Here is an 11,730-nt window from a genome sequence, read left to right on the forward strand (position 1 = left end):
CAAGACACACACAGCACATGATCCAATTAAAACTTTATACTAGGAGCCAAATAGCTCAGATGAAAAACACAGCCTAGAGTATAAAATTTATCTTGAAATACAACTAAAAGGCAAGCCATCACCACAGAAACATTCAAAGTCATCAAGCATTTTGATGAGAATTTCATAGAACTGAAAGTTAAAAAAATTACATTAAAAGGAGACACCAAATATTTCAAAAACCTCTGTTTTATTTGTACAGAGTAAAATACATCATATGTGAACATTGTTTTCCACTCATAATTTGAAGCCATTAATAAGTGTTTTCTTTTCACCAAATACCCTGGCCAGAAGCACAGACAATGGAAATGGGAATGCTAATTAGTCTCTCTCTGCCAGAGCTACAAGGTGCACATCAATCTCTGCTTCTGTAAGAATCCTGAAAGAACAAAAAGAAATTTTAAATAGCTACATGATTCTTCCCCTTAAGCTCCAATATTACAACCTAATATCTGCACAACTAAGTTTTATACAATGAGTCTTTCAGCCCTTTAAAGCCCTGTTGCCAGGGCCGCAGGCCAACATTCCAATTCTTCTTGAAAAATAAAGGAAGAATCAAAGGCACTAGAAAGCAAAGAGGTAACAAATGTTAGAAAAAGAACAGGTAATTCTTCATGAGTAATATCCTTGCAAGCTGGGACCTGGTGAGAAGAATGGGTATGGTAATTAGTATGATTACTCTGAGGGGGACACAAGTTTACATAGCTTTCTCCCTCTGCTTGGTATCCATCCTTTCTGAAAAGGACATAAGATGGGTAAATGAAGTTTGGCAGAAGGCTAGCATTTGACCCTGGAGCAGCAGTAGAAAAGAGGTAATGCAGCTCCTGCATGCCTTCTCAAAAATGCTATGCTGATCTGTTGTCCTATACACATACCACCAAAGGCAAGACCACCCACCATCACCATGTCAACTCTAAACACATCAGGAAGCACTCAAAAGACTGCACCTGTGGGACCCAAAGGTTTGAAGCCTCCCTCCATTCGCCACCTACCAGGTAGCTAGACTAAAGCAGCAGAGGACTTTTCTTTCCCACCTAGCTGGTCCTCTCTTTTTTTGGTTTAGGGTTCCTCCCACCCCGACAATAAATAAAAAAAGCAATAATAACTGAACTCCTCTGCAGCAAGCCAGCCTTAACTAAGTTTTAGCTAAGACATACCTAGAGGGTCCTTCTGAATTAACAAAAAAGCCCCAAAACTTATTCTCCCACATTTCACGCGTACTTCTGCGACTATACATTGTGTTGTGAGAAGGCTGTCAAGGACACTATCTGGTGTGAAGTATAGCCCTCAGCACGAAGATTTCCAGGTGTCTGGATAGATTGACCAAGTAACCTTGCTGCACACAGTGCGCTGCACTCGGATTCAGGCAATAACATGGGAGGGAGGAAGTTCCAGTTGCCTTGCTTTCATGCTAGGTGGGAATGCAGTCTATTTAGAAAGTAAAAGTTAAGCCACTTCCAAATCACTGCAGTGATTTTTAAATCCAGGATCTTTTAATCTTGCCCAATTTAAATAGAATATTTCAAATCATGCAAATTCATTATCTATTAACTATATACTGGAGATGTTAAAAACCTGCTACAATTACAAGATGAGCAACAGTCATTTCAAGATCCTATTGAGAGAAGGATTAATTTTTTAAGGGACTTGCAAAATTTTCCCCAATATAAATTAGACTTTACTGCGTTAGTTGTCATGACTATGATTTGGTAGTGGACTCCAGATACTAATACAAAGAAAAATTTTTATTCTTTTAAGCATGAAAAATCATCTAGACCAGATGTAACTAAATTTTAAACATCACATAAAGCAATACTCTTTTAAGAAATAAAATACGCTTTTCTTGACTGGATTCCTTAATAATGTAAAACATTTTAGAAGTGTGGGGTTTTTTTTAAACATTGTCTTTTACCCCTACACATTTTGAAGAGTTATAAGTAAAAAAAAAACCACTTCCAAAACTTCAACTTCCGACATTCGTCTCTTTTTCTTGATTTACCATTACACAAGAAGTTAAAACTAATTGCACACAACCAGAGAAACACACCAAGTTTTATCAACATGGATCACTTACCTGAATTTAGGATTTTCCACTGTAACTACACCAACTTCTATTTCTGAAGGTTTGAAATCAATGGATAGTACAGTAGACAGGCATGTTATTGCTGTCTGAAAGATGACAAAAAAACTATCATTAAACAGAAAGCACTAAGGCTTTTTTTTTTAAATAGACATAGCATTAACAACTACCCTTCCTTCTAGTTTTAAGTTATTTCCTTTACCCTAAAACCTCAGCTGAAAAGTTTCAAATAGTTTCCTCTCGTTACAGAATACAGTCCCTCTCCAGTCCTCTCCCTAAAAAGCTTAATCTACAAAAAGTAAAGGGATGTCATTTTTGTAGCAGAAAAACACCCACAACAAAACCAAAACCTTTTATCATGCAAAGATTAAAATTCTGGGTCCCAAAACCAGAATATGTTTCACCAGTGGCAAACAAGACAGACATTATCACTGCAGTCCAAGATTACTCAAAGCACATGTCACTTGCATAGTTTACATTTTAGCTTTTCTTCTGGTAATTAAAATTACATTAGCTGTTTTTAAAAGCTGCATTTCATCATGGCTTCACCTATTTTTTTTTTACCACCCTAATCATCAATTGTTTTAAAAGGTGTTATTTGCAACCTCACTCATACTTAACCCTGCAGTAGGGTTATAATCGTGCTAAAGATGTATTCCTAAAATGATGACTGAGCACAAAAAGAAGTTCCATAAAACAGCTATGTAGCCAGATGTTTACCAAATGAGTTATTCTGACATGTTGGCTTTTAGTTCTGATCAGTAATGTGTTAGGAAGTGTAGAACACCACACAAGACTTCTAAAGTACATTTTCAATATGTTGATAATACATTGACTCTGCAATAATTCTATATGACTATATAAATGTCTTATCAGAGGACTGCCAAGTTGTAAAAAAACCCAAACCAAACCCAAACACAATTCTTATTCTTGGAGCATTGCCTCTAACACAAAAAAAGGGTGTGTGTGCACACACGCATGCAAAAAACATTACAAAAACATGATTCTTGTTTTTGCTTGACAGGCTTGCTTCTCCCTGTCACTGCTGACTTTTAGACTAACAGCATCTGATCGACATTCATAATCTCAGCATTTTGACAAAGACAACAAAAAGGTATAGAAGTGCATCCACGATTTGACTGGCAGATTAATTACCAATCAAGTATTTGCACCACACCTTCGAAGTTTTATGAGTTAAAAACAAGAATATGAAAAGACTGTTTCAGCTATGTCCAAGTGCTCAACTAAGAGACAGGCACAGTATAATCAAACAGCGAAAAATACATGTGATGTGGAAAAAATTTAGCCAGGATAAAAAAGGATCACGGAGGGAATTTCAAATACACTCAATTTTAGTATGCTATTTAATCCTCTCAGGATCTTCACTTACCAAGGAAATTAGTACTTATTAAGATACACATATAAAACTTGAGTTTATGCTGAAGAACTTTCTGTTTAAATGGTATTTTCACACCGATGTAGACCTCATAAGTAATTTATCTGAAGGTCTAAATCCACATAGCATCTGCACATAGGGATCTTAATACAATACTCTCTAATCTTACAGGGGAGTCAGTTGCTTAGGTTATTACTCCTCATTTCAACTGCTGATCTTGTGATGCAGGAAACACATTATGAGAGAAGAACAATGCCTGGCAGGAGAAACAGGAGGGCCACGGAAGAGGACTGTTTAGACAGATGGCCCACCTGTTTCTCCTGTGTAAGTGAAAAAGTAAGGATGATTATAAAATAAATTATAAAATAAGTAGGATACATTTTTATAGAGGGCCTTGAACAACAGTTTTCACAGTAGGTGTAACAACTGGTGCTATATTTACTAACATGACAGACAAACAGTACCCCGTCCTGTTTGAAATACTTTCTAACGTGAAGATTGTTTTAAGTGCCACTAAAGGAAAATTGTACTGGTATCCCTAGAATCAAGCATTGTAGTAACCAACCACCAGCTACAGTGGGAGTGCTACAATTACAGATTCTGCTTCAGCTAACATAAAGCAGAAAAAGCAGATTAGATAGATGACTATTTAAACACTTGCAAAAGACCTTCAAAAGGTTTTCTCGTTGGAATAGCTGTACTTGCTCTGGCAACAATACAGAACTTTAAGAAAACAGGAAATGCCTAACTGCATTGCTCTATATCACAAGCCTACATAGAGCATGTTCATTAAAAATACTTAACAAATCTTTATTTCCTTCCGCTGACCTACCTCTACTGTTTGTTCGTATGTCCAATCAAATTTCTTCTTTACTTTCTTTTCAAGAAAACTGGTTGACTCTGTCTGTTTAACTCCTGCAGCTGTGGCCTTGAATCCACAATAGTAACCTGCCGGATCACACTTGTATACCTGAGGGCCATGTTCTTCATCAATACCAATCAAAATCATACCTTGAAGATAAAATTGTTAATTTATTTCTTTCCTCAATTTTAGCAATTTCATTCAACTGAAGAGTAGAATAGATACACCTCTCTCATGAAACACATGCATGCACAGTAGTACATTTTTGGGAATGAGTCCAATACCTAGAGCTGTGATTTTCCCTCTATCTCTAATTTGTCATTTCCTACCACCATCTCATTGCCAGTGTGCAACTCAGTTTAGTGCAAACTAGGTTTCCATCATTCCCAAAGAAGGCTAGTCATTAAATGTAGAAACATTTTTGCAATGCTCAGTGTGCAGAGAACTACTAAGTCAGGAAATACAAAAGTTTAATGCTGATACAAAGGTAACCTAGCCACAGTTCACTTCCTGTGTATAGTTTTAACACTTTACAAGTGTAAACAAGAGTTCTATTAACATGTGCCTTTTACCAGAAGGCAACTTTACAAATATGTTGAAATTAATGGAAATATTAGAAGATCAACTTTAGATTTCTCAACTATAATCCTGAAAAGCACTGCATTACATCCCTTTTTCTCTTTTCTTTAAAGTAAAAAAAATCTGAAATGAAATGTGGAAATATCAGAACATAAAACAGAGTCTTTGAAGACTATTTGATTAAATGCTTTCAAGTTGGACAGACTTCAAGTAACACAAACTGGTCACATCACTGAAATGCATCAGTGTTCACCCACACTTCTACATTTACAGTTGTATAGTCTCAATATACATATTAAAAATAACTTGAAAGCAATACTTGCAAAAAAAACCTTAAAGCAGAACAAGGTCAAGGTTTTAAATGATTTTTGCTTTACACTTGTGTAACTTCTAACTAGTAATAGCTGATAAGCTTCTAAGCAGCTACTACTATAACAGAAAAAAAAATTCCCATCATCTTTCCAAAAAAATGTTAAGGAAAGTTAAGAAAAATACAATTTTATTAATGTATTTAAAGAAAAAAAAATCACTTTCCAGTAGTATCAAGGCATGGGCAATGCCAAGGGAAGAAAGAAACAATTCCCAAACATCACAACCATACAAGCACAGGAAAATTGCCCCATCATGGAAACTGTGGTGCAACTCTGAATGTTACTTCTTTAGTGAGAACTGCTAGTGTCTACTATGATTACGAGAAGTGATTCATCAATTCTGAAACTATTCTTAAAGGAAAAAAAACCAAACCAACCAACCAAACCAAGCAAACCAAAATTCACGCAGAAAGAATGTTTAATGAAAAAATAATTGAGGAAACATTGTCTTTCTCAGTTCCCGGACAGCCTAACAGTGACGTTATGATTTGCTCACAGCCGAATGTAAGAGAAAAAACAAGTCAGAACCAACCTCAGAACACACAGATGACCAGGAATATCTACAAAAAAGAACTTTGCACACATCTTTTTTTCATTTAAGCTGCACGTGTTATAAAACAAGAATGGTGTAGAAATGTTTGCAAGTGAAATATTTTTAAACGTTTCTTCTCTACATTATATATATATATCATGGTTAAGTGAGAGCAAAAATTATGTGGATTTTTGTCCTATACATGCTACTCAGATAAAAAAGCCACAAAATCTGCACAAGTATACATGCACTCCCCATGTCTGTTCTAACAGTGATATATACCCAGACACACACACACACACCAGTAAAAAGAGTATAAAACATTCCCAGACATCACTGTGCAGTGCAAACAGACTAGGCCCCAAAAACTAAGGTTAAATAGTATCACACATTTCAAAGAAGCTAAATCATTTACTCCAGCTCAAATGGTGAGTCAATGGTAAAATCATGGCTCCAATTCAAGACTTCTAGCACTGCACTCTCAGTTGGCTGTTCATCTGTCTCACTCCTTCAGTTACATCAACATCTTGCACTATTTGAAAACGGGTGAGAATTTCTTACACTTCAAGTTGCAAGCTTAGACAAGAAACAGAAAAGATTAATTTAATCCACTATACTTACAGCAACCAAGAGGCCTCATTTCAGCGTTTTGCGTATAGACCTGAGAAATGTCTGCAATCCTTTTACACAGCATATCCACAGGGATGTCATAGCCATACTTGTACTTCCAGTTAGCAGCCTCATAGCGGGCTCTCTGCACCTGGGATCTGCTGTCAGCTAGACAGAAAGAACTCATTTTAGTTTCACTGAACATGTACCACGTTTATTCCTAGCATTGCTTGAGAATGCAAATTCCAGGCCCAACTTTAAGTTATCTTTAAATATACACATCAGAACTAGACAAGGTGGAACAAATCTCCTAGACAATTTATTTATGTGATGCAAAGTTGTCAAATTACATAAAAAAATCTAACACACTTCAGATACTTAAAAAATATGGTGAATTAAATACCTGTCATTCCTGTCATCACACAGCCAATATTTTCAGTAATTCTGAATAAATGAGTCACTGTGTTGGAATCCAGTAACTTGTCCTAAGGAAGAAACAGAAGTAATCTAATAGAAAACACTGTCCTTTGAGCAGGACAGTGCCAGACTCTGGATGCTCTGGTATCTACAGAAGAGCCCAAAAGAATCAATTAACAGCTAAAAATTGTCTTTCAGGCTCTCCACTATTTACTGCTATAGGCATATGAAGGAAGAAACAGTAGAGTAGGAAAGATAAAAACCAGTATCTGGAAAAGGCTGACAGCTAGATAATGACCAACATCAAAGTCCTTTTCCATCTGAAGAAACTTTGAGAACACACATGTGAAAACTTGTGCTCTTATTGCATGCTGCCCTTCAAACATAAGGGTTTTCCCCCTATGTCAACAATACACCACAACTGTGCTGAAACACTGCCGAAAATCTGTTCTGCGTGCTCTTGGTGTAACATTTTCTGAATAGGAATTAAATAAACCAGGAAACTGATTACGGACAACTCAGCTCTGACAAGCCAGAGTTAAGGTATGCATGCTGAAGTACAGCAGGACCAACTTCATATTTTAGCTTTATCCCTTTGACAACTACAGAGAAAACCAACATTACAGTACTTGGTGAGGAAATCTACCAGAGCACTAAATGGAGCTAGAACTTGTAATAAGCAGAACGGTAATAAGGTATTCAATTCAAACAGCAATACACATCAATACTAATAAATGCAATATCAATGTTGCAGAGTCTCACTCCCACCTTTTTCCTCATCTCCTTCCAGTCCCCCACTCAAAACCGGACTACTTACAGGTACTTTCTTCTGTGTTACAATTACTGCAGAATCTTTCCCGCGAACAGCTACAGACGTAAGTCCGCCTTGGTTTATGGCCTTGAAAGCATATTCTAGAAAAATATATAAATATTAATAAAAAACAGTGTTAGAGATGATAGAACAATTAACTCTGAAACACCTCCCCCCAACACAGAAATCTCACCAAGTTCCGGTCTTTTTAATACTTGTGCAACACTTTGTGTTTTTAAGGTCTTTAGCGCAATGCACACAAGAACTTTCTGATGGGAATTAAAGTCATCGACTCTCTTCACAAAACCACTACAACTGCTTCCTTCAAATATTTCTAAAATTTGCCCTTTTGTTCAGTTAGAATACTTAACAGCAAGAGAATTTGTTTTAAAACACAAAGGCTGTTCTGCACTTGACCAAAATGGTCCAACCGTAACCTACAATAACTGTAAATCCTTACAGAATATTATTTAACATGTAGAAGTTTAGTATTTCAAGCATTATTACCATTGCAAGGATGTAATTTTCTTTCATAGATTTTAACTGATACAGATGAAAACTGAAATGATGGGTTTTAACCTTACTGTCACATTTAAAGACTTGATGTTCCAACACTGCAATGCTTTTATTTGCTTTTTTAAAATTAAACCTATGCACATGCCAACTAAACATTTATTTATTCAGATAAATACAATGGATTAAGATTTACTTGACATGATGTAAGAAATTTTCCCTTGATTAATGGTTTCAAAAGCCTCAGGAACAACAATTTTAAAAACTGTTTATCTGGTAATATATCATAAACATTCAGAACTTCCTAATATCTGGTTAGGAGAGGCAAGTTTCAGGCAGCAGCTAAATTTAGATTATTTTTTTGTTTTCTATGTGAATGGAACTGGAATTTGGAACACATCTAACTAACAGCACAGTAAATTGCTAAAACTATCTTCTAAACACCGAGAGCAAGAAACTCAGCTGTTTTAAAAGCTGCATTCAGATCTACGGAAGAGAGTGCGTAACAGGAGAGGAATAATCTGAAAATGAAAACCCAAGTCTTGCAATGCCAGGATCTTGATGTTCAATCTGCTGAGTCAGTGCTGTGGAAGGGCTGATTGCCACATACTTACGGCACTGTATGTATTACTCTTGGGCATCAGAGCATTTACTGGTTACCCAAACATGCCATAAAGAATGTTCCCCCTTTCTCTCCACTAGATGTGCAACTCTGCTCACCTCTTCGCGTACCTTCCGCGGGATGCTCAGTGCTAGCCTGCAGCAAAGCACAGAACCCAGTGAGACATGAGCTAGCACTGCCTCCAAACCAGTCATGCTTGAAGCCCCAGGCCAGGGCTCTGCAACACCTGTCTATTTACGTGCACAAATACCTGAAGGAACGGTGCAAAGAAGATGGACAGAGCCAGGCTCTTTCTAGTGGTGCCCAGTGACAGGACTAGAGGCAATGGGCACAAACTGAAACACAGGAGGTTCCCTCTGAACATCACAAAACACTTTTTTACTTGAGGGCAACTGAGTACTGGCACAGGTTGCCCAGTGAGGCTGTGGAGTTGCCGTTCTTGGAGATATTCAAGAGCCATCTGGACACAGTCCTGTGCAACCAGCTGTAGGTGGCCCTGCTTGAGCAAGGGCTTGGACCAGATGACCTCCAGAGATCCCTTCCAACCTCAACTCTTCTGTGATTCTGTGACACTCAGGTGGGAGCAGGAATAGGTGCCCTCACAAACTGGTACTGCTCACAAGTACTGACAACCAGGCTTGCCGAACTGCAGTCCCTTCTCACACTGTTTCTATTACCATCTGCATTGCACAGTTTTCAAAGAGACAAGCCCAGAAGTGAAGTGGCTCTTACAGTAAACAAATACAAATTGCTAGTGGTGTTTTAATATGTTCTCTGCTATGTAAATATTTCAGCAGTACTGCACATGTTCTTTCTGAAAACAGCAGTCCCTTGATGTTCCCTGAACATATGACAAGTCAGAAATTTGACCCTAATAATTTTCTTCACCTCCCAAAATTCCACTTAAATGAAACATCACCTTTAAAGACTGAAACTAATACGAAACAAGACATCACTACTACTCTGATGGATTTTAACCACAGCAATGAGAAATACATATGAAATAACTGTTGCTTTTCTTATATGAGATCACTTCAAAGGCACATGAACTTCTCGAGCTTCGGAGGCAGAGGGCAGATCTAAGGCAAAGCACAGGCATGTCAGTCCAGTATCACTACGTTGGAAATATCTCTTCAGGTACTGCCAAATTCCAGAAAAACTTCAAGTTTTAAGGCAGCCTTAAAGCAACATGTGTCCTAGTACTTGACAGTACCTAGTTAATCTGAATCCAGCACAGGCACAAGGATGTCAAAGAAAGGGAGGGAAGGGAGCTAGATTTGGATATTCGACTGCAAGCAAACATGAGTTTTCTGCCCATGCTGTGGCTAGATGCTGGCCAACAGAGACACTAGTGCAGCACCATGCCTGAGTTATCACCCTGGCTGCAGGTAGAGTGAGCTCATACTTGCCTGAGGTTAACTATTGCACACCTACGTATTTTTCTTCCCATAGCATACAGGTACTTAAAATATCTCTAAGGCAGCTTCAGGCTGTGTGCAGAGGCTCTCAAATACAGATGCAGATGCTTGCTTCTAAGACATCTGTAAAAGATATGGAGGTACTGCACATTTCTCATACACTAACCTAATGGCTGAACACACCCAGGAGGTAGGAAAACAAGGCTCAGTTTTGTCTTTACTACAGGATGCAGAAACCTCTCCCTACATGTAGTACTGCAATGGAGAAACAGCCAGAAAGGCAATGCAGACCAACCAGCCTGTTTTAATGTCAAGGGAAGGTCGGAGCCCGTGACTCTTCCATTACAGAGCCACTGACATCCTGTGTGAGGAAGCACTGTCTCTACCATCCATATGTACAAGGCTTACTACGTAAGTTGCATACAAGCCTTATACACACTCCAGGTATAAGACAGCCCCCATGTCGGTATCTAGTACAGGTAACTTTGTACATCTGTATAGACACCTGCACACAAGCACTTTCCTAGTTGTTCCTTGGAGAAAGGACTGCTCGAGATTGGACTGCCTGCCCATGAAGTCTATCCCACATAGCCTTCTTCCTGACAAAAACTCAAGGGCAGACACAAAATAAACTATTGGCTACCAAGGTCAATTCATGCAGTCTGGTCCCAGCAACCTTATTTCCTGGAGAACAGATGGATGTATGGCTATGCCATGCAATGCACATGCAGTGGTGCCACTGAAGCTGGGGAAGAGCCACTATGCTCCAGGGAAAGATGGCATCAGGATGATGAAGCCAAAACAATTCATCTGGCCCTGTTGTGAGGACCCTCCAGGAGCACTCTCGGTGAACTGTTTTACCAGACTGCGAGCTGACTATGCTGTTACAGACTATTCTGCAGAAGGAGCACCATGAGGCTCTTCTGCAGAATCTGGTGCACTGTAAAAACATGAATAAAAGATTTAGTGGCCTACAGAAGATGAAGCTCGACTGCAGCTTAACTGCAGAACGTTTGAAGAAGCCTGGAAACAAAGGATGGCTGCTGCTCTCTCGCAGGCCACGACCTAAAGAACACATGGCATTCAGGTGTAACGAGAGAGCACGGGTTACCTTCAAAAACTGACTTTGCTACTCTGGAATGCAGGGTTTGAGGTAATTCAAGTCCCATTTCAAACAGCTACTGTAGTTCCCATATTCCAAAACACAATGCTCATAAGCTTGGTAAAATAAACATTTCAGGGGGAATAAACAGTTTCGGAACAGCTGTCAGGTTGGTCTCCAAGCATATGAAATCAAACACCGGGAAATCACAGGAGGTCCCTCCCCGTGGCAGGGGACACCCGAGAGGGCCTACCCAGCTCTACGGCCTCCTCATCCCACGCGAGGAGCCCTCTCCTCGGCCCCTGCACTGGCACGACCGGAGCCGCAGCTGCTCCATTCTCCCACCAGACTCCCCAGACACCGGAGGCGCCGCGTTTCC

General features: G+C 38.9%; 1 protein-coding gene across 1 annotated transcript; it reads right to left on the minus strand.

The window, feature by feature from the left end:
- Positions 1-212: 212 nt before the first annotated feature.
- On the minus strand, positions 213-7,750 carry PSMA6 (proteasome (prosome, macropain) subunit, alpha type, 6). Its single transcript, XM_010075935.1, has 6 exons — positions 7,709-7,750; positions 6,872-6,953; positions 6,481-6,636; positions 4,348-4,526; positions 2,114-2,208; positions 213-418 (listed from the first exon to the last, which is right to left on the minus strand). The coding sequence occupies exons 2-6, from the start codon at positions 6,885-6,887 to the stop codon at positions 361-363; spliced, it is 504 nt and encodes a 167-aa protein (XP_010074237.1). The 5' UTR covers positions 6,888-6,953; positions 7,709-7,750; the 3' UTR covers positions 213-360.
- Between the last annotated feature and the right edge of the window lie 3,980 nt (positions 7,751-11,730).

This window comes from Pterocles gutturalis, unplaced genomic scaffold, assembly GCF_000699245.1.
Source record: "Pterocles gutturalis isolate BGI_N339 unplaced genomic scaffold, ASM69924v1 scaffold41821, whole genome shotgun sequence".
In the NCBI taxonomy this organism is placed as follows: Eukaryota; Metazoa; Chordata; class Aves; order Pterocliformes; family Pteroclidae; genus Pterocles; species Pterocles gutturalis.